General features: G+C 39.0%; 1 protein-coding gene across 7 annotated transcripts in view; it reads left to right on the top strand.

Moving 5' to 3' along the window:
* The window catches only part of LOC145998712 (kelch-like protein 17), a 172,028-nt gene that overhangs the window by 126,351 nt on the left and 21,264 nt on the right, over positions 1-24,413 (top strand). For all 7 annotated transcript variants that reach the window (XM_083135211.1, XM_083135214.1, XM_083135210.1 and 4 more), the window contains exons 6-9: positions 3,861-3,967; positions 17,819-17,935; positions 18,711-18,924; positions 21,827-21,971. In XM_083135211.1, the coding sequence (XP_082991337.1) occupies positions 3,861-3,967; positions 17,819-17,935; positions 18,711-18,924; positions 21,827-21,971 (583 nt within the window). The remainder of the gene's footprint in view (positions 1-3,860; positions 3,968-17,818; positions 17,936-18,710; positions 18,925-21,826; positions 21,972-24,413) is intronic.

Genomic DNA, 24,413 nt, shown 5'->3' on the forward strand with positions numbered 1-24,413 from the left:
TAGGTAAGGATGGACATCGAACAGCAACAATTTTCTAACCAATCATACGGTACCAACAGTAGACTGTCCATATCTTGCTTAACATTTTTCAAAACACCTGAAGTCATTTTTGAAAAAATAAAATCAAGATTTCGATGATTGCATGTTAAGGCATTTAGTGAGGAAACTCTATGGCCTAAAAAAACATTCTCCTGGTTTCTACACGCACTGGGTTAGAATGCCAGACACCTGACGCGTTAAATGGTATAGACATGCAATTTTAAGTTCCTGATTCGGCCAGGGAATGAATGTTTCTTCGTGACTGTCTCACTTAAAATCCTCATGGTTGAGATTAGCGAAAACACCAAACAATGTTCTCCGTAAATAAATTAAAGCTGAGAGAGTCGCAAAACATGATTGTGAATTTTTGACATTTTTTTATCAAAGAAATCTCTCAAACAGACCGATTAATTGCAAAACAACGTTTGTTCGTGTACTTACTTGTCTGTAAAGTAAAGAATTTCAAGTACCAATTTATTAACTCGCAGTGGGCAACTTGTAATAACAATGAAATAACAACACAAGCATTATCCTCATAACAATAAATGTTAAAGGCATAATTTCCTTACGTGCATTATTCTAAAGAAAGGTAAATAGATCTAATTTTGTAATTAGTGATCCTGTGAGCTTCACTTAATCCACTCGTTATAATTCAAAGTCTGCCGGTACCACTGGCCTCGATAGCCTTTAACTGATGTGTGCTCGACCCTTTCGGCATGTGTAGAAGTTTCGCCGTTTCAGAGACTAGCTCGTAGACAACCTTGGGCGCGTTAACCCCGTCGTCTTCCAGCGGGCTGCGAAATCCCCGTGGATCAAACCTACTTTCCCCGCTTACGTGATTGACCCAATTGTGGCGCCGCGGTTAATGTCGCCATTCCATTAGGCGCGAAGTGGATCCACTCCAGGAGTTCCTCCGAAGGCTGGCTGCCCTATATTCCCCTTGTTCTCGCCGCTTCACAATAGATACAGATGCAGCCTCCTATCGATTCGCAGGAGCCTGAAAGGTCTGTTAATCTTCCCGAGTAGCCAGTCCAGTCCCCCCCCGGACGAATTTCTTCATCTGCGGAGTACTCGCCCTTAAAGAAGAAAGTTTAGAAGCCATAACTTTTTTTTTTGTTCCCTTATACAGGGTGTCCACGCAGCCACTAGCCACTTCAATGAATGCGATTGATTCATTGATTTCGTTTATTTTACTTACCTTTTCAGCTACCTTTGGCTAATCGCTGAGAATAATTGATGATTTGACTTGCTATTTGTTACTTAGTGTCTTTTTTCTGCCACTTTTGGCTAATCGCGACGACGAAGAGGGATGATGATAAGTATGATGAAACTGGTGAAGGGACACTCACAAAGAATACCTATGCCCAGAAGGAATTCGAACCCGGGACCTCTGTGTTAACCATCCCGCCACGAAGGTCGGCGTACCCATACCTGCGTAATGTTATTGTTTTAACCTCCACTTTATGCACAGAAAGGCTAATCGGGACTGCACCTACAGCTTAAATTGGAATCCGAACCACTATGTGCCTCCACCGGGTATCGAACCCGAGACCCCTTGATTACGAAGCGATGGCGATACCACTATGCTATCAGGAAGACCCTCAATGACAAACTATTGTCGAAGATTGTTTTAAGTTCACCTTACGCTCACATAGGCTAATCAGGACTAGATCTACAGTTTAAGTGCGATCTGAATCGCGGCGTAGTGTGTCTCCATGGGGAATTGAACCCGCAACTCCGCATAACCACATAAAGGTAACTCCACTTCCATGGCCGACTTCCGTGGCGAAGTGGTTACCACAGCGCGCTACGACACCAAGGTTCGAATCCTGGTCTGAATATGGATGTTCTTCGTGTGTTCCTTCATCAATTTCATCACTCATCCTCATCGTCACGATTAGCCAAAAGTTGCAGAAAGGTGAAATAACAAAAATCAAATCAAATAACCTCCACCATGTAAAAATAAAAAAAAATCTTCATGGTTTTGAAAGATGTCAACTCTGCCACCCTGTTACCAACTTTGCTGTCATTGACCGTACATTCATAAACCTTAGATCTGATAAATCTCCATGTGAGTAAGTTCGGACTGCTATGATACTGCTACTTCCCGATAAAATGCTATTCGACATCTTCACGACATAAATTACTGTTGGCGCCTTCAGAGACGAATGGCATGAAAGCTGATCCCAGAGCTAAAGAGGGCATTTAGTAATTTGCCACCGAAGTCGTTAATTTTCTGCGTCATTTCTGCCATCTGCCAGGGGACAATATAAGCAGTGACATTCTTTCGCTTGGCTACCCCGGCTTCGCTCGGCATCTATCTATGGACCCCTTCGTCCTCGGTAGCCGTGTGATCAATGATACGCGAAGAATAGGTGTCTGGCGTTAAATTCACCGAACCATACGCCTGCGATAAAGGGTATTTTGATGTCGGAATGGTTTTTGCACAGCTCTCGTGATCGATATTGCACACGCAATTTTTAAACTGCCGCGTAGAGCCAACGAAAAAATTGTTTGCAGACAGTGTCAGACGCGAAGTTTGGATAACGTCGTCGGCTTGTAATTACGGGACCCCGGGTTCAATGCGCGGTGGAGGCACATGGCACAGTGGTTCGGATTCCACTTTAAGCTGTAGGTTCAGTCCCGGTTAGCCCTTTCTGTGCATAAAGAGGACTCAAACAAACAAATTCAATCCAAATTTTGGAGGGGGCTGGTCGTGGAGTCACCATCCTTTTTGACGAATCTTTCTAATTAAAACGTCGAATTCTGGAAAATATATTAACGTACACGACTGGCAGTTTAAATAAAAATGCATGCTTTGATGGTAGGAGATGATGTAAAACAACACATCAAAAAAGCTAACGGGACCTTTATGCAACTTTATCCAATATGGAAGAGTAGGGTTATAACTACAGAAACAAAGTTAAAGATTTTTGGAAGCAACGTCAAATCAGTTTTGCTATATGGAGCAGAATCCTGGAGAGTCACAAACGAAATCACAAACAGATTACAAGTTTTCATTAACAGATGTCTCAGGAGAATATTAAATGTACATTGGCCAGAAGTAATCCCAAATCAAGAACTTTGGACACTAGCATCAGAAGATCAGATTAAAAACCAAATTAAAAGAAGAAAATGGAACTGGATAGGACACACACTAAGGATAGCAGACAATCCAATCGAGAAACAAGTAGTTGATTGGAATCCTCAAGGTGCTAGAAAAAGGGGAAGGCCCGAAAGCTCATGGAGACGTACTATTGAAGAAGAAGAAGAACAGGAGAAAATTTTGAGAGAAATGAAGGAGATCGCATGCAACAGAGCGAGGTGGAGACGCTTCGTGGATGCCCTATGTTCCAGTAGGAAAGTTCCAGGTTTTGTGCGGTTTTCAAACTGCGATTATTACATCTTTTACGCTTAGTGGTTGTTGGGCTCAGGACTGTAGGGGTTTCGATACCCGGTGGTTCGATACATAGTGGTTCGAATCCTACGTAAAACTGTAGGTCCAGTCCTGACAAGCCTATGTATGCATAGAGTGGACTCAAAACGAGCTTTGATGAACTAAAACCCACTTTTGCTCTTCACTGAGCCATATTAGATTAATGAAAGTTTTTGTAGTCAGTATCCTGAATTGTCTTCCACCCGCTTACCTGTAGTGCATTGCAGGTTGCGTACCCATAAGGGGATATTTTGAAAACCGCATGAAGCTGGCAACTGTTTTACACATAACAGAGTGCATGTGTGTTCGTATTGAATTCATAATTGCACAGTATATTTGTTGAGAATATAAAATTATTACTTCATGTCCTTAAATTTTTCCACAGATGCTCATGCTTGCAAGGAACTTCATCGTCGTTCGCACAAGTTTGCTCTCCAGAATTTCCAGGAAGTCGTGAACACGGAAGAGTTTCTGCTGTTGCCATTTCAGGAGGTTAGTCTTTCCTATTTATTTCATAGAACCCTGTCTTGCATGCGGTGTAAACATTTCGAATATTGTGTTCATAATGTGTAAATAAAATATTCCTGGCCATTTTAGTTCCGATTCGTAACCTTGTTTTTACTTGAATCGGAAGTTGAAATGTAGAAATGAACTTGTTTTCAGAGGATTATGGAAGAAAAAACTTTTTTTTATTTAGCGTTGTTTTCTGCCACTTTGGGTTATCGCGACGGTGATGATGGGTGTTGATATGATGAAATTGATAACGGGTTACTCACAAAGAACACCCATGCCAAGGTATGAATTCAAACCCGGGACCCCTGGGTCGTAGCGCGAAAAAACAATTAGTGTCGAATAAAAAACTATAAACATTTATCCTAAGTTTTCCTAGACCAAATAGAACCTGAAAGAGTTTTTAACCCTCTTCGTCATGGTTTGATTTTATTTTCCCATTTCCACATATCGCTTTCAATTTTGGTTAACTTTATGTTTATAAGATTATATAATTATCCTTCCTCTGAACCCCTTCCTTATTGTCATCCTTCTGTCTTTATTCTGGCTCTTCTCTGTTCATTGTTTAAAATTGTGTCAACGAGAGTTAGGACCTAATTGTCCGACCAATGCCTACTGACAAAACAAAAACTTCAGGCCTCGCCGGAAATAAGATATAGTGAATATGCCTAGTTTTTATTCAACTAATTTAAATTTTATTTAATTTATAACCCAACCTCAAATTTTCAGGGGAAAAAATCCCATTCAGGAACTTTTCATCTCAACACTCTACACCCTAACCCATGCGTTTGGGAATTCTGGCGTCGTTCCCGAAATTCGCTCCGTGATTGGATTAGCAGAGATTGAAAATGGGGGAATCCCTTCAGAATCGAGGTAGATAATACGGAAGTAAGTCTGATTCCTGAGAAGAGAGATAGCCAAATGTTCGCGTCCCTGGCCATACATTATGGCCTAAGGGTTGATTCCATTGTATTCGGCGCCATCGAAAGAAGAGGACATAACTCCTACCGCCGACACCGTATCTCCGCGGCCCGGTCGTACGGGCCGTGCCAGAGTGACCATTACCGTTCGCAATTCCTGGGGGGAAAGTGAAGTTCAGTCGTCGTCGCGACGCGTAAAAATCGATGTGATCCGGTCGTCGACCTTAACAGACCACCTCGAGATCCCTCCCGCAGATCTCGCAATAACAACAACAACACCTGCTCGCCACAGCCAATCAGACACGTGCTCTGGAAACGCATTCATCCTCAAACGGCCATGTCCAATGAGTCAACATGGGCAAAAGGGTAGAGCCTTTGTCCTTGCGTCGAGGCGCCTGAACAGAAATCAGTCTTCCGCCAACATGTTGCTATGCAGGGACTTATCCATGGACGAAGGGTTTATGGACATGGCCGTATTTAGAGGAAGGGTTTAACCCCCCCCCCCACCGAAAAGTCTGGCATGTTGGATTAATGGAAGTTCAAAAACCAAAATTTGTAACACATTTTCAAACATTTGTTCGCAGTTTCACAAAAATACAACAGGGAGACAATCCTGGAATGATCGAGTTAGAATTTTCAAACATTTTGAATTCTGAAATTTAAGGGAAACTGATTTAATTCTCAGAATAGCAGCCCGCCCCTTCATTTTCACTTCTGCTGTCCTCTTTCCAGTGCTGTTCCTGGATCAGACTGAAAATTCCCTTGTGATTGTCCCAAAATTTCCGTTCCAACTTTTAAATTCCCCTTTTATAATTCAAACCTAGTATATCCAGCTTCGTAGAGAGTTACGTTCACTATCCTTCACCCAGCGGTTCGATATAGTACATGTAAATTATGCGGTCCTATAAAACACATACTTGTATAGTGCATAGTGGTTGTATATAATGCTGTTTGGTAAGTATAGGGACAATATGAGCTTCTGAAAGTGGGATCCAACTGGTACATAGAACCTCCCTCCCAAATTGGCATCGTTTATTGCAAATTACAAAATTGTAGAACGCTTGTTACTTTTATTGTGAATAATGGAAATAAAGTCCAGTTAGTTAGTATTCGAACAGAATAACCAAAGAGAAACTGCGTTAGATCGAAACAATTGAGGTTACCACACAGCCACCAAATTATGTTTTACCATTTAATAACAGGATCCACAGTTTTCAAAATTCCAAAAATTAAGTTTTATGTGAATGGTCAAACAACATAAACTTTATGACTAAAATTTATCTCTTACTTTTAAAGCTTTCTTCTTGAGGTACCTAAAAATTAATAACAAAATATAAAAACTGTGCATTTTAGTACACACTGCATGAAACGTAAAATAAATAAATAAAAACAGTTGTACTGCATATTCACACTTCTGATGGATAGAGTAGAAAAGTTTCCTCAAGGATATAAGGATAGCAATATTAATAATAATACGTACGTTTCGAATTAATAAGTTCACAAAATTTAAAAAATTATTATTATTATTATATTAACAATTGTTATTGTTATTATTTCTATTCAAATTTCTTGCGACGCCCATGTGAACAATTATGAGTGAACCCCCTCCCCCAGAAAATTTTTCCTGCTTACGGACATGTTTATGGATAACTTCAATTGGTGCGTTCCATTAGATTTCGTAAGGAAACAACTTAATTTTTAAGACTCCTTTCCACCATGCTGACAAAGTGATGAAAATAAACTTATTATTCAAAATCCGATTATGTTGTTAGTGTTTAACTTAAATTTCTAAAAGATGCACGCTTTTCAGATACAGCGATGTCATGTACATTAATTGATTGATTCATTTGGTTTATTTTACTTCGCATTTGCCATTTCTGGTGATGACACAAAGTTATGTAATTAGCCTCTGTGCATAATATTTAATATTTAAAAAGAAACTTTTGCTTCCCGATCTAGATGTAAGGTTTTCTCACACCGAAACAACCTACAGAAATTCTTACATTTCCGTTATGTACAGTCACGGACAGTTCTGACTTGTAACAATCCCATTCAAAGTCAATGGAATTGTTACAACCCAGAAGTATCCGTGGCTGTACAGTGGGATCCATGAGTATTGTCGTACAAATTGTCCATGACTATTTTCATTAATTTTTCTCTTACATCCTATGTGTTTTTAAGCGATGGATTTTTATGTATGCTGGTGCAGAAGTTGTCAACAGCTTGTTTTGAGTTTTCTTTTGAAGGTCTTATTGGGTCAAATAAAGTGCACGAACATGGTTGGACAATTTGCACGGTAATACTCATGGATCCCACTGTACATATTGTGATGAAAGTTAAAAATAAATGAGGCGGAAACAAAACTGCGGACAAGAAGTAGTTCAAGGGGTGTCTACTTTCATTGATTTCAAATTGGTGTTCGAATAGCTCGTAACAGAGAGATAAAAGGGAAGTAGCCTATCCAAGACTCTTTCGCGGAATTCGTCGAGTTACTGGGCACACACTCCGAGTGGATGAAGTGCTTGACCTTAGCCCACTCGTTCACTGATGAACGTTCTTCCCCGTCAGACATTCTCACCCGTTCGCTTGCTTTCCATCTGACGTAGAGCTGGATGGTGTGATTTCCATGCTTTTAACAAACGAATTTATTCCGTTCGAACGAGATGAGGGTAAACACAATCCGCGTAGTTGTTGATTAAGTGCATTTTCGCTTTTCTGCTACTTTTGGTTAGTCGCGAAGATAAGGATGATAAAATTGATGAAGGGACACTCACAAAAGAAAACCTACGCTCAGGCCGGGATTCGAACCCGTAACCTTTGGCGTCGTAGCTCGCTGAGATTACCACTCCGCCATGGACGTCAGCACAATATCGATAGTGTTACACAAATATTATTTATATGGGTGAATGGGCTTCTGGTGCTAGCGGGCGGGCCTCCTCGATGGCGCAGTGGTAACGTCGTCGCCTTGTAATGAAGGGGTCCCGAGTTCGATACCCGGTGGAGGCACATGGTGGTTCGGATCCCACTTTAAACTGTAGGTCCAGTACCGATTATCCTTACTGTGCATAAAGTGGACTTAAAACACCAACTCAATCAACCATACGCCATCGATAAAGGGTACTTTGATGACGGAATGATTTTTGTACAGCTCTCGTGATCGATATTCTACGGGCATTTTTTTAAAAAAACTAACATGTACGTTGTGCTCTCTCTCTCTCTCCCCCCCCCCCTCCCTCCCTCTCCTTCCCTCCATCTATCTAACTACAAAGTGTGTGTGTGTATATATATATATATATATATATATATATATATATATATATATATCAACCTTCTATTCTAAGATAGGAAGATGTCCACCACTTCTGTCCAATTTGTCAGTCAACTTAATCGGTCATAGGTTGTTGTGTACTCCATATCGTTCGTAAGTCGAATGAGATCCTCCTTGCCGCTGTATTCCTTAAGGTTATGAACCGACAGGGTATGTGCTTTCCCTCCACCCTAGAGCAACCTAAGCCTGGACCTTGCTCTGTAGCAAATAAAACACTTCTCAATTATATTATATTCATCGTCGTGGTTTCCACACGTCAATATCCTAATGAAGTCTATTCAATATATGGCGCAGGCGAGGTTTACAAGCTTGCTTGGTTTATCCTCGTGGCTTCCCTTATCTGTGTTCTTGTAGCTTCCTGTAGCAGTTCCCGAAAATCTCACCAGATGGCATATCAGATAACAGGGGCGCCGACTTGTCAAAATTATTGGGGGGGCTCTGATCACTGAAATAAATGAATGAATGACTCACTCACTCCCTTTTTTTAAAAATAAAAATTACGTCCTCGTATAGCAGTTTTTAAACAGCTATTATATTCCTCATGCAAATGAAATGTAACAGGAAAAACATTTAGAAAATGTTTCAAAGTCTCTTTATGTCTTTTGTGTCTGCTCATTTGTTTTTTAGATAACAATTAACATTTTTATTGAAAAGTATGTATTTACATTAACCCTCGGATGCATGTGTAGGGTCATTTTGACCCCACTGTCTGTTTATTTCCTGGTATTATAATAAAATCTAAATAAAAAATTCTGATTTTCTGTGACATCTTACCATGCTACTTCAGCTATAGGAACATGTATAAATAAATTCCTTACAATTTATTTTAAATTATATTTTAAACGTTTTTTTAACAATACCCCTCCTTTCCATGTGTGGGGTCATTTTGACCCCAGCCTGAAAACAGCATGAAAACATTCATAAAGGGAAATTGATTCTACATATTATGTTCAATTATGCCCAAACTAAAGGCAATCATTTCAAGGACAACCACCCACCCTGCCATAACTCACTGCAAACGCAAAGTGCGCATGCGCAGATGTATTTGGTGCGGATCGAGGCCAACTGAGAGAAGTTGGGATGTTCCTGTTTGTGAGCTTTTTCTCAACAAATTCTCCAACCCGAAGTACAAAGCAACCTTTAGAGTAAATCGTTTCGAAGACATCAGAAGACTGCTCTGATCTGATGACGAACATACTGGACCTGCACGTCTGGAGACTGATCACATGGCTGCATTTCGATATATCTGAACACTTTTTATCAAAAACTGTAGCACAATCATGGTACCCGGCACCTTTCTTACGATTGATGAACAGTTAGTGACTTTCAATGTGAGATGCAAGTTCGTGCAATACATGCCAAGTAAGCCGGCCAAATACGACATCAAGATCTTCTGGCTGTGCGACGCCAAAGACTGTCTAATCTACTTGGGACGACAGTCAGGAGAGCCAGTTCAAAAGAACCTGGCCAGCAACGTCGTGAAGAAACTGCTACACACTGCGGAACTCTGGAAGAAATATCACAACTGACCAATTTTTCACAACTCATGGCCTGGCTAATGATCTCCTGTTACAAAATGTAACCATTGTTGGAACAGTAAAGAAAAACAAACGTCAAATCCCACCTGCACTTACCAATATCAAGACAAGAGAGCCGTGCACATCACAATTCGCCTTCCATGAGAATGAGACCCTGGTAAGCTACGTGCCGAAGATAAACAAGAAATTCATTCTACTCAGCAGCATGCGTCATGACATACACATTGATGATTATGATTCTAAGAAGAAGCCAGAAATCATAAAGTTTTACAACCAAACAAAGATTGGAGTGGACGCCATGGACAAACTTGTTCAAACATACACCTGCACAAGACAGACACATCGATGGCCAATGGCCCTCTTCTATAAAGTAATCAATGTAGGCGTTCTCAATGCATACACATGCTACTTGTCACAGCATTCTGATTACCATTCAGGCGTCAGTCACAGACGCCGTATGTTCCTTATCGAGTTGGCGAATGAGTTGATTCTTCCTCACATGCGAAGGAGGTTCCAAAGCTTGAACCTGAAGAAACCAGTAACCGAGGCAATGAAACTTTGCGGCGTAGTAAGTCAGGCACAGAGACTGGATGATAGATCTTCAAAGAAAAGAGTAAGATGCCAGGTCTGCACAAGACAAGAGGACAGGAAGACGACGGAACGTTGCAGAAGATGTGGGAAACCTGTGTGCAAGGTCCACAGCAGTGTGATTGTGGTGTGCTCAGAATGTGAGTGAGGTGTATTTAATTGCCATGAGAGGCCGACACATTCTTCTTTCTATTCCTTTTTTATTATTTTTTATTTTTATTTTTTAAAATTTATTTGTTCTAGATAAAATAATATTTAGTGCTGTATTGTGTTATCTCTAAAATACTGTTTCTCAGGTCAACTGAAGTTCTGATGATTGCGAGCGAAGTGTAACTACCATTAATATGTAGAACAGTGAATTGGCAATACATTGTTATTTTTGGGGGGGGCTTAAATAATAATAATAAAAGGGTAATTGTTTCCTATGTTATATTCAGAGAAATTATTGATCAATAAACCATAATAGCTGAACTATTTACTCTGTCGTACTTATTTCAATGCATAATTGCATTGGGGTCAAATTGACCCCACATATGTAAAGTTGTAAAAAAAAAGTGACATGCATCCGAGGGTTAAGAGACCAACCTAACAGTTTTATGCTGGCCTCGGTAGCCGAGCGTGTTGGGTGGTCGACTCAACTCGCTTTGATCCAGAGGTCTCGGGTTCGAGTCCCGGCGAGGGCATGGGTGTGTTTTAATGTCCGCAACAGACATGTGATGGGTTGCAAATAATGAATATTTAACAGTTTTATTTAATTATTTACATAAATGCTAACACAAATCGCAGGAAAATAGTTTTACTTGTTTGTTCTTGCTACAATATATTACTTTTTAAATTTAATTTTGCAATAATAAAAAAATAGCATGTACACTAAGATATAAAGTGACATAAACAACAAAAACATATGAACATGATTTAAAAATAAAGCAAAAGTTGCTCTACGCAAGTGGGTTATTTTTTATGAACTCATCAACGAGCGGTCTCAGGTCCAAATTATCAAGCACAGTTTGATGTATGTGGAGTACTCGTACCGCCAAGCTGCTTAGTCTCTTCTGCGTCATTGTAGATCTCAAATATGTCTTTAGTCGGCTAATAGCACTGAATGACCTTTCGGCTGTGGCTGTCGTCACTGGCACAGTGCGGAGGACCATGAATTTGGCTCCTGGAGGGTGGTATCTTGCAAAAGAAACTTCCTTATGTCACGCATGGTAGTTAGAACCACTTTCTTCTGTTTGGCGATAACACCAAGCATGGACATGTGTAAGGAGAGCCTATCGGCATCCAAATCTTGCCGAAAGAATTCTCGCGTTTGCTGAAAGTTTGTTGTGCAACTGTTCACAGATGAGATGCATTCTTTCTCTACGGCTGTTACTTTTTGTAGTCCTGTACATTCATGTCCTTGTTTAACACATGATTTTGCTGTGTCACACACGTCAGTGTATATTGATTTATAATACTATTTTGGAGTGTAGAACTTGTGATGTTTGGCAGCATCAGGATTTTCAAGTCTCTTAGGGACGTGACGTTGCCGGGGCAATTCTGGCTCATCAACGAGGCTTGATATGCCCTCTGTGCATTTCAGCCAGAACTGCTCAAAACCCATTCGCTTTTCTTGAAAGATGTCAGTCAAGTATTTTAGTTTTGATTCCACTTCTGTAGCACCAATGCGTGGAAACTGAATCTTACAGTTTACCTCTTCTATTGGACCCATCACATGGCAGTAGAGGGAGAGAAAGAAAAATGTCTTGAAGTGAAGCATTGTCTCCAGGTATCCAGCACATTTTGATGCTGCGTCAGTAGAATCTTCTTCAGAAAATTTCTCAAGAAATTTGAGAAGGTTTTCATAGTTCCTTAAGATCTGTTGCACACTGGAGGCTCTCAACGTCCACTGACGAGGACAAAGTGGACTCAGTCCAGTATGGCCAGCCTTCTCATTCACATCAATAATATTCGTAAATATTTGCATTCTTTTAGGGGATTCCCAAACAGTCTTTAACAAGTCGTTGGCTAAATTCATTATGTCTCTGATTAATATATGTAAAATAGTAAATAATAATTATATACTTAGTATATAGTAATTAAGTCATGTGTTTTGCTGTCTCCGGTCATAGCCCCCCCCCCCCAAAGTTGATGGTTCAGCGGTCTCAGCCCCCCAAAGTTGATGGTCTAGAACATTTCAAATATGTATTTAAAGTTAAGTTCATGTGGCACAATTCAGAATAAACTTTACAAGAGAAGAAAAATAATACATTAGATCCTCTTATCAAAATTATTTGGGGGGCTCTGCCCTCACATCATTAACATTGGGGGGGCTCTGCCCCCACATCATTAACATTGGGGGGGCTCGAGCCCCCCTAAGCCCCATGGAGTCGGCGCCTATGTCAGATAATTTGAATCGCGAATACTATTCACCTTTACATCAGCAGCCTCCACTCCTTCCACAAAAATGTCTTGCGAGGTCCATTGTAGTAAAATGTATTCCATTTCAAACAGTCTGATCCACTTGAGTAATGTAGGTGGAGCTAATGCCTTTGACTAGCTGATCGTTGAACATTCACCATTTAGCGAGCCGAAGGTTAGACAGACGTTCCCACCAGGCGGATATCAAATACCTTTTAACGATTTCCAAACAAGCCAGCGTCAGGAGATGACATTTCCTTTATTAAGGCCGCTGTCACGTCCCTGCTGGGTTAATTGATTGCAGTGTGGCCAGGTCAGTGGCCTCTGGGTGCGTTTAAGTATTCATAAAACACGGTAATATTGGCTTTTTTGTTTGCCTCCCCGGAGGGAGACCACTTTAAACCCTAAAAATAGTGTAGAAGGTCATTAATTTGCTCGTTTGACGGTTCTCAGGTAAATAACGTAGCCAAACGAAGAGATTTGAGAATTCCCACGATCAGATGCATATTGGAGAATAGTGCTTGGGTCCAAACTCGTTCAGACAGAATGAGAAGTGTGCTTTCCTCCATTATATTTCGTATGTTTTACATCCTCCTCCTACCTATCTAGGTCAGGGTGCGAAATCCCGGGGGGGGACAGAGGAGAATTCCCCCACGAACGATCTTGTCTTGAAATTTCCCACCACAAAACTCTTCCGGGGGGAGAGGTTTTGTTCTAAGAACAAACATAAACAATTAGTTCGGGATTTGAATATACTTGACAGGAATAATATCGAAAACATACAAAAAGAACGGACAACAAAGAGGCTCTTATCTAAGGACACTGAACCCAGCAATCCCCAGAACACAGAAATTAGACCGACTTGTTATTTCTTCTCCGCGAAGTATATAAATAGCCTATATTAATAAAGCATGTGACTTTTATACAGGAAACTATTATGATCCTGCTTAACGTCTCTTAATTTTTGTACCCCCCCCCCCCCCAGGCGAATAATTGTTCATCATAGCATCAGTAGTACATTAAAATCTTCAATTTGCAATTACACTTTGAATGAAGGACAGTTGATATAATATATTGTATATTTTGTAATATAATTTGATTATTTAATAATTGACCCATTTAATGACATTATATATATATAGTGTCTGCCTGTCTGTATGTGTATCTGTGTGTCTGTCAGCTCCTTCCCCCACCAACCTGCGGAGATTTCGCACCCTGATCTAGGTTAATTGTTAAAATGTAATTATACAAATGTCCAAATAGACGATACGACAGTATGCTGTACGGAATTTGAACATTCGGCTGTGCATGAATGTGTTTAATATAACTGCTTTTAAATCAATATCAAACTTGTTCACAAATTTAATATTATTGCAAACAATAATGTTTTGTTAAAATCTCAAATAATTTTCTTGTCAGGCGCGCTATGTTAACTCTTTGTTACTATCGGAAAGAGTTTCAACCAGACCTCGAAGAGCTCCACTAGTTTTGGATTACGACAACACAAACTTTACTAGTAAAATTTTCCGCTTAACTTTGAAAGCCTTTTCTTGAACGAGGTGTGTAAAAGTTAATAACAAAATGCCATAAGTATGAATTTCAGTACATTAACTGTATGAAACGTAATAATAATGGAAAACAGTTGTGCTCGATATTTACTCATCTGGCTGATCGAGTACCAAAGTAAGAATAATAATAAATTTGAAATAAAATAGATTTATTTTTATTAGTTTATAATAGTTATTATTATGTAATAACTATTTTAACCGTGGTAATATTTATTATTGTTGTCATTCATTTTTCTAATCAAGTTTTACCAGTGGCCTGACCCCCTCTCCCCTACAAAAATTTCTGGCGACGCTCGTGTATAAAAGTAATGTAGGTTTCATGAATTCCTGTGAGAACAGTATGTGGACGGAATTTAGGTAAAGGTCTTTCTACCTCAATGTGGCAACTCCAATGATTTCGCAAGGAATTCTCTGCTTTGGCGTTGCAGGTGCATTCCGAGTTTTCCCTCAGCTGGAGAATGCTCCTCCCCATCTTCTGACCCAGGCGCCGCGCCGCCGTCATTTAGATAAATAGCAACACTCTGGACTCCTTGTCCTTATCTTCGCTTCCTGGCAATCTACCAACTTTCTGCGACCGCCACAGGGGATTACCTCGTTTTTTCCCCCCTAATTCATGTTCCGAACTTTTCCTTGCTGTCTCGAAATCAGATCTCTTGCGCGATTTGTCGCTCCTTTCCACAGACTTGTTGGATGCCATCTTGGCAAATTCTCGCACGCTAGTTCATTTTTAAAAAAAGAAATTCTTTCATCGATCTATTTTCCACGTTTACAACTTTTTTGGAAAAGCAGAATTATTGTCTGGTTCTGCCAATGCAACTTAAAGGCCTATTACATTAATGGAGGTTATGTACGGAGCGGATTTTTGTTTATTTGCATTCTTTATTCCTTTGTGGTAAAGCATAGGCTTTAATGTTTCGAATTCGTTTCATGTTGTTTTGAGTTCGATAATGAATTTTTATAGTGTCCATAAATTTCGTCTAATCAGCATTCATCATCATCGTCTCGATTAACCAATACGACAGAAAAGTGACGTAAAATAAGAAAAATACATTAGAATATTTTAAAAATTAAAATCGATGAATGTGCAATTGTAACAGGAAATTAATAACCAGTTCGTGTTCGGTTTTTATTTGTGCCTTTTACCTTTAGACTGCCGGGCGGGTTTACGGAAGTAGCCCCTATTCCGCCGAAGCGCGATTTTTAAATTTTTACACTTATTTCGGAAAAACGTTATAACTCGTAGACTATTGGACCAATTTGCTTCGGGTAAGTTTTGTTTTGAAGCTAAGACACCAGAGCATGCAACTGTGTACAATTCAAAAACACCAAAGTAAAAAAAGACGGGGTGGGGTGGGCCGTGCCTCCCAAATTTCCTTGAAAAAATAATAAAAATATGGACTTCGCCCCATCTTTCCCCACTCCTATGGGAAAAGGACGCAAACTTTAGTTTTCTTTTTATAGTATGGACCTTTCGTAATGAAATGAAAGTTGTTTCATGTTCCTAGCTGGCACACATTTACACCGCCGGGCGGGTTTGCCGAATGTAACCCCTGATTCGCCGAGGCTTTTCCGCGCGATTTTTAAATTTCATTTCTGAAAACCGTTATATCTCGTAGACTATTGGACCAATCTGCTTCGGGTAAGTTTAGTTTTGAAGCTAAGACACCAGGGCATGCAACTGTGTACAATTTAAAACGCCAAAGTGAAAAAGATGGGGTGGGGTGGGCCGTGCCACCCAAATTTCCATGAAAAAATAATAAAAATATGGACTTCGCCCCATCTTTCCCCACTCCTATAGGAAAAGGACGCAAACTTTAGCTTTCTTTTCATAGTATGGACCTTTCGTAATGAAATGAAAGTTCTTTGATGTTCCTAGCTGGCACACAAAATGTAATATGAGCCAAAACGTTGAAGTCTGCATGCACAGCTCGAAAAACAAGGTTAACAAGGACTCGAACACGTGACCTGGGCGTGTTGAAAGGGGGGAAAAGTGCTCCAACCATAACGAAGGCTTTTCCCAGAAAGCCTATTAGTGTTTCCACCACAATATAAAAGTATCAAGGTGCAAATAGCATGGGAATTTTACCTAATTCTTCTTCTCACCTTATGGTGACAACGGCTACGAGAGCCTCATTTTGTGTGTCACCGTAAGGTGACACCGGCGGTTTGTAGGGCCTTTCTCGTCTTTTTTTTTTTTTTTTTTTTTTGCCTGCCACTTTTATCGGATTTTTGGAGCCTATGAATACGCTCCCTAGTAATCAGCATAATGCACAGTTTGTATTTAACCATTTTACCTAGTTGTTACGAACGTCAGTATTGTGAAGGGGTAGGGTGACCAACTCTCTCGTATTTCCCGGCATCTCCCGTAGAGGTATTTAATTATTATTATTATTATTCTCTCGGCTCCCGTATTGACATTCTATTTCTCCAGTATTTTTCATTAACAATCAAGATCGTGTAATTTCAACTCATTCCGAGTTCGGCGAGCCATACAAAACTTCAAGTCTGGAGGCACATGGCACAGTGCTTCGGATCCCACTTTAAACTGTAGGTCCAGTCCCGATTAGCCTTCCTGCGCACAAAGTGGACTTAAAACAACAAATCAATTAATCAAAAACTTCAAGTCGACTGCAAGATCTTGGTCTTTCAAACTTTGGCGGGCGGAAGTGACCTAATATCTAGCAGTAGTTGATTGATGCTTAGTTCTGCAGCAGCAGTGGACAAATGCGTATGGGTTAGGACTAAGAAACATGCAAATTTGTAAATTTTTATTCTCTATTATATAAAATGTAAATTAATTATTTTGTTTAGTATTATCCATTCCATAAACATTTGCTGTGAAGTGAACATTCGCTGCTATAAATATGCAAAATTTGTCGCGACTAATTAATTCCATGCGAAAGCTGAAAATCTGCCTTAAATTCATGGCAGAAACTTTGTCACCCTATATATGACTTACACCCCACTCAAATCGTGATCAAGGTCATGCATCATGTGCCGCCGTCCGTTATAGAAAGGAGATACCTATATTCATGAAATACTCGGACATGTATGGTGCTATGTGTGTTGCCTAACCCTACGGCGATGAACGAACTAAATATCAAATCCTGCAACTGAATTTGGGTTTGCTGATGGCGCCAATGCATATAAATCAATGCTGGAAGTGAGGGGAGATACCACCCCCCCCCCCCCCCGCTAGCAAAATTTTCATAAAAACATCCGCACCAGCTGGCAATTTCCACTTCATGCGCTGATCTAAATCATTATGAACACTTATTGCAGTAGGATATGCAGTTAACAGCAGTCTCCTGTTTGATCTACTAGAATTTCTACGCAGATATATCAAAATCTCAAATAACTGTAATTTTAGGATAACTGTTCTGATAAATATATTTCTAATTGAGGTTCAGTGTCTGACAAACTTTTAGTTGTAGTTTCAGGTCTAGTATGAAGTATTGTGTTAATATTGTTCCCAACATTTTCCTTTTCAGGTAGAGGAACTTATTTCTAGCAGCCAGCTAAATATATGTTCAGAAGAGAAGGTATTTATAGCAGTATTAAACTGGGTGAAACATGATTTACCAGAGAGAGAACAGCATGTTGCAAAGGTAAGTTTTCTGTCAAAAGATTTTGCATCAAAATGACATATTTAACTCCATCATGGATGTTGTTCAGTTGCATGCATGTAATATTATTATAATTTTAAATAACATTAATAGAAAATGTGGATGAAATCCATGAGCTTTTCTTTAGAAATTTCTTTCAATATCAAGATTTTATATTTATCTTCAAAATGTCTATGCACTACATATGAGAACATTTAAGAACCCATTAGTTTGAAAATATTTCTTTCATCTGAACAAATGCAGTGTTCAAGATTGTCATGGACGTCCGCAGGATTATTTCCAGGGAGGGGCAAGGAAGATATTTTTCCTGAGGGGGGGGGGGAACAAGGCACATTTTCCCCCATACTGGTGTTGTCTCCTCAAAAAACATTGCTTCAATTTGAAGTTATCATGTTCATTCAATAATTAACACATATTATTGTTGCTGAAATGAAATTATATGTGTGAAATATATAATTTTTGGTTGACTTTCATTTTCCAGGGGGGTTTGATCTTCTGGACCTCTATGAAGACTGTGGATGTTAATAGTGAGAATATTAATCAACATCCTTGCAATATATATTTCTGTATACTCACTGATTAATATGGTATAACCATATATCATCTCTTATGACGTTGTTTCATAATCATATTACGACATTGTTCACAAGATACAAAAGTAGAAATAATTTCCATGTTTTTCGCTGTGGTGTTTTGTATTGTTTCAAACAGGTAAAGCAAATGCTTTCTAACTTGAGCCTTATTTTATTATCCCTAGTTGATGAAGCATGTACGCATACCACTTATGGCAAGGGACTTTCTCATGACGTATGTCGATGCAGAATCTTTAGTGCGAGATAACCCGGAATGTAAGGAGTTGTTACTGGAAGCCATGAAGTACCACCTCTTGCCAGAGCAAAGATCTGCATTGTCTTCTGAGAGGACCATCGAAAGGAAGCCAGAAGGGATGAGGCCATATCTTTTTGCTGTTGGTAAGCTGCTTAAATTATAAAATGGTATACGTAGGCAAGGGTGCCCACAAGGGGTGATTATGGCGCAGGCTGCACTATTGAGATTTTAGGGGTGGATTTTTTCCCATCAAATAATATATAATTCAACATTTATATATTTTTCCAAAATATATGTAAAAATTTTACACCTTAAATCCACCATATTTAATCCATTAGATGAAGAAAAGAAAGTGTTTAAGGGTGTTATCGAAGGGGGGGGGGATATCCAACTCTTACATATTAGGCCTTAATTGATACGTGGGTTCTGTGTGTGTGGGGGGGGAGAAATATCCAACTCGTACATATTAGGCCTTAATTGACACATGGGTTCTGGGGAGATTCTGAATTAAACATTGGGGGGGGGGGGCAGTATTAAACACTAGGTCTTAGATTATGGGGGGTATTTTAGTTAGAGGGGGATTGAGGATTAAATTGAGGGGATATCCAATTCTTGTGTTGCAGACTGTTGCAGAAATATTCTGGTGTGGAGACAGAGAATTATTAATATCAACAGTAAGTCTAAAATTGGCATTTGAATTTTGGTGGTAGAATTGAGTATTAAATTTAAATGGGAAGATAGGACGCTGTTGATAAAGTGTTAAATCTTTAGAGTGTCAAGGGATTTCTGTAGTGGAGAGAGAGTTTGAACATAAAATTTTGGAGACTGTATTTAGCGATATGGTATCCACACGTTTTTGACCCCGAACGTGCCAAAAGAGAAGCTGGAAAGTACTAAATATAGGATCTAAGAAAGTATTGACACCCCATTAAACTAATATTCTTGAAAGCCTGCAAAGAAATTAATCTAAAAATTTCCTTGATTGCTTCGCTGGCAATGATGTGTTGTGAAAATGCATGTTTGGCGCTTTACTGAGGTGAATCGAATGTGAAGTTTTATACTATATCTGCATTACAAGACATAATCAATATTCTTGATATTCATTAATAACATCACTTCTTAAAATATAATGCTTAGTGTTGGTATACTGCTTAATTTAAAGCAGGTGCATCATTTGGAACAAAAATATATTGAATCGAACTTCTTGTCACAGGAAAATTTTACTTTAACAATTAAATTTGAACTGAAGATAAAATCCTTGTAATTATTGTTATGGTATTAAATAATTATATTTACCCCAAGAAAACGAGGGTGGGAAGTTCTTTGAAAGAGGAACCACATTATATTATTGCCCTGAGCTTAAGAATTTCTAGCTAGTCTCGTGAAATGACTCTTGAAACAATAATTGAATCGGTCATACGGCTGAAGTATCTTATTTGGTTTGCCAAGGTTGAATTTTCTATCTTTATCTTAAGTTGTGTAACAATTTGTGCTAAATACTCAAATTATGAGTTTTATAAACCCACTCACAAGCACTATTTATATGCATATTTACATAATTTGATTTACTACATTTAACCAATTAATGTGCTAGCTCTAAGTTTTTTCGAAAATCGAACAATTAAAAAATGGTCAGTTTAACATGGCATTTCATTCAAATAGACATCAATTATTACGTATTCATCCAAACTATTTTAGGGGGATTATTTCAATTTCAATTTCAATTTTCCTTTATTAAATGGGCGAGGTTCAGCCTACGGCTGTTCTACCACAAACCCCAATGGATACATACACAGACTAAATAGATTCTACATACTAAATGTTTGTAGAATAATAACCAAAAACAAATAAGAAAGAAAGAAACAATGAAGACACAAAAAGAACAAATACAAAATTGAGAACAAAGGCTCGTCTACACACTCAAAGAAAAGATTGAAAACAAATACACAAAGGATACACTAATTAATAGAAATAATTGTGCTTGGTTTGATAGTTAAGACTAATACAAATTAATATTATGTAAAAATATATAAATGTTCTTAATATTTTAGAAAGGACAATATATCATCAAGGGTTGGCAACATGTAAAGGGGAAAGTAAACAAGCAAAATGAAAATGAAAATTCTTGTTTTTAGGAAGTTGGTTTAGGAACGATTTTAGGGACGGTCTTGAGTGATAGGCACCCTTGTTTAGGGAGGAGGGGTAGATCAAGTATAGTGTTCAGTAAAGCTAAGAAAAAAGTTACTTTCGGGAGACACGTTGTCGTAATTAAATACTTTCTGGGGATTACTATATGGTTTGAGGGTGCGAAAATGATTTGGGAGGGACGCGTGACATGATTTTAGGGGGGATGCACCATTGGCCTTGGGGGTGGGGGATGGGCACCCTTGTATGTAGGGTACATTTATTTCAGTGACAATATCAGAGGCAGAAATAGTGGATGTTTGCAGTACATCAGCGCATTAGTAAACTAGGCAGCTAGGACTTGCAAAAACATTTTATAAGGTCTTAGAAAATTTAGTACATTTTACTAGTTATAAATGTTTGTTCTTTATGCAGTCCTGTCAGTTCTTATGCATTGTGCTACAGATATTGTCAGTAAGTTGACTGTGGTGACTGATAAACATTTAAGAGAATGTTAGTGATAGCTTAAGTTTCATGGTTCATGATCATGATCATCAAGATCTGATCTTTAATAAACTCCCACATGCCTTTCTTTAATTGAATATTAGCATAATAGTCCAAAATTTAATTTGAACCCAACCATGCAAGTGCTAAAAATATTGAATACTTGAAATAACATCTTCTGGAAGATCTCTCTCCCACACCACCTGGTTTTTCAAATGTTTATGAAGAACATTAGAAATGACACTCTAAAATTGCTATTGTTTTCTTTGTTAGTACACATATAGACAAGCAAAATTAAAAATAAGATGAGCAAGATTAAAAATGTATTTTTAAAAACTTTTAACATTATTTTCTTTGCATAGTACTAGATTTCATTGTTACTTGAATACACATAGATAATTATTTGTCTTTTCCAAGGAGGAGGGAGCTTGTTTGCAATTCACAGTGAATGTGAGTGTTACAATCCAAGGACCGATCGCTGGCTTCCAATAGCTCCAATGTTGTATCGCCGAAGCCGAAGTGGTGTTACTAGTCTTGGGAAGATGCTGTATGTTGTAGGAGGGTAAGTTCTTATTTTATTTTAGTGATTCATTCCTTAATCACTGTTACATTTCAATACAATTTAGAAAACCTGAAAGAATAAACTGTTCATATGAATGAATGATGAAAATTTTGGGTACATCAGCACTTAGGCTATTTGCTCCCTTCACATTATATGCGGACCAACCCCTCACCATAAAAAAAAATCAACACATGTCTCTGAGGACTATCTCCTTGCCTAAGTTAGAAACAAGCTATAAAGGGGCACTCAGCACATATAAGGACAAAACACAGTCCTACAGAGAAGTATACTTGAAGATTAGGCACACACAGGAGATGTACTATGTAGAAATTTCCAGCGAAAAATGTAGGCTCGACCAGGACTCTACCACTTTTTTTTCTTTAAAGGAATGAATACCCCTAATCGATAGTAGTATCCTCCATCATTATCACATTTCTCAAACTTTCAGACAAGTAAATTTTTACTGTAATTTCTCCGGGCAAACACAAACATCCAAGTCCTGGCCGGGATTCGAACCTGGGACCCCTGAGCTACCGAACCAGCCTGGCCTCGCCTGATTTTTCACTGTCGCTGCTTTACCTGTGTGGAATCATCTCTGCCAGTGCTACCGCAACGGGATCTCCTGTGTGTGCCTAATATTTAAAAATTGACATCTCTACGCTGGGAGGAACCAGACAATGTTGAAGTCTACAGTGTTTCAAAGGCAACAGATGCCGTTGCGATAGCACTGGCATAGATGATTCCACACAGGTAAAAAGACGACAGCAAAAAATCAGGCGAAGCCAGGTCAGCTCGGTAGCTCAGTTGGTAGAGCAATGGCACGGTATGCCAGAGACCCGGGTTTGAGTCCTGGTCGAGCCTGCTTTTTTCGCTGAAAATTTCTAAGAGAATTATACTGTCTGTAGGTTCAGATGCCAGAGCCTCATTGGCTTGCAACATTGCATTTACTGGGGGTGTTCTCTGGGGAGGGAAGTGGGATTGACTTTTGGATGCCTTCTGAGTAAGTCACCCTTTACACTCCACTGTTCTTATGGCAAGAAACAAAGGGGTGTGAGACTACAGTTTCGAAAGTAACAAAAGTTATGTGATGATTGTATTCAAATTTATTGCACTAAGAAAACAATAATTCCTAACAATAGGAATCTTCCACTTTAGACTGTAGGTCCAGTCCCGATTAGATTACCCTATCGGTGCATGAAGTGGGCTTAACAATTCAATTCAATTCGAGGAATCTTTCACTGCACACTGTCTGGAAGTGGTGGCAATGACAGAAAAAAGTTAGCAGAGGGAAGAATATAGCAGATAGGTTTGCAAAGGAAAGCAGACAGGTTTCTAAATTTGAAACAACTTCTTCTTAGGCTGAGACTAACTTGCATTTCATAGAATCAGGGAACTAATGGTTGGTTAATCATCAGAACCAGAACTTCTAAAATTGCACTACTCAGTATAATTTTCTCACAAAATCATTCTCAGAATTCAATAAGCTTCAAATGCTCTTGAACAAGGATGCCATGCTGTTTCTTCATTGGTAGCTGTTCTCAGCCATCCACTACATTCTCTGTTGCACACGGATCCATTCTCTTTAAACTTCTGCATTCAACGCAGCACTGTGGTATGTGATATGTTGTCTCTCTCTGTATGCCGGGCCTTGAAATCTTCTGCAATGACCCTGGCACTGTGCTCCCCCCATATAACAACAATTTTGATCCGTTTTTTCAGGGTTAGAGCCATGTTAGATCACCTGGAACAAATAAATACCAACCCATTGCATTACACCAAATGTGAACTTCAACTGTGAAAATATCCTCACCAAATAAAGTTAGGGGGAAAATAATGGCATATTCTTATTACTGAGAAAACACACATGTAAAATTATATGCTACATGACCCCCTTACGATTTCAAAATCTGGATGTAATTCCAAGATGGCGACTTTCAAGATGGCCGCCATGATACACACTAACCCCATCTGGTGTGCCTCACACCAATTACCCATATCCGAAATTTCATCTCCCTCCGTCAAGTCGTTTTCAAATTAAAAGGGTGGTGCCGGACTTTTGCCTCACCCTGTAGTATGTATGTATCACGATCACTGCACACGACTTAAAGTAAAGATAGCAGTGGAACAGGCAATGCTTACAATATCATGAAAATGTATATGAACCTCCAATGTAGCAGAATGGTTAGATTGCTTACCTTTTGTGTGTCCAGTTGTTTTCAGTAAAGCTCAGCATTGTGAGGACATCTTTTCAATATATGTGGTAACTGAATATGGTACCTAGAAATCGAGACATTGCAACAATGGAATTCTGGTACTGACAGCACTTTACCCAATGAAACACTGCTTAGTGAGCTTTGACCTTCAAAGGGTTCTTGTCCCACACAGTTTATGGTGAAATAAATAATTCATCATTGTAGTTGAGTACTTTTTAAAGATTATTTA

The sequence above is a fragment of the Lepisma saccharinum genome, chromosome 14 (assembly GCF_977018435.1).
Source record: "Lepisma saccharinum chromosome 14, izLepSacc3.1, whole genome shotgun sequence".
Taxonomy (NCBI): Eukaryota; Metazoa; Arthropoda; class Insecta; order Zygentoma; family Lepismatidae; genus Lepisma; species Lepisma saccharinum.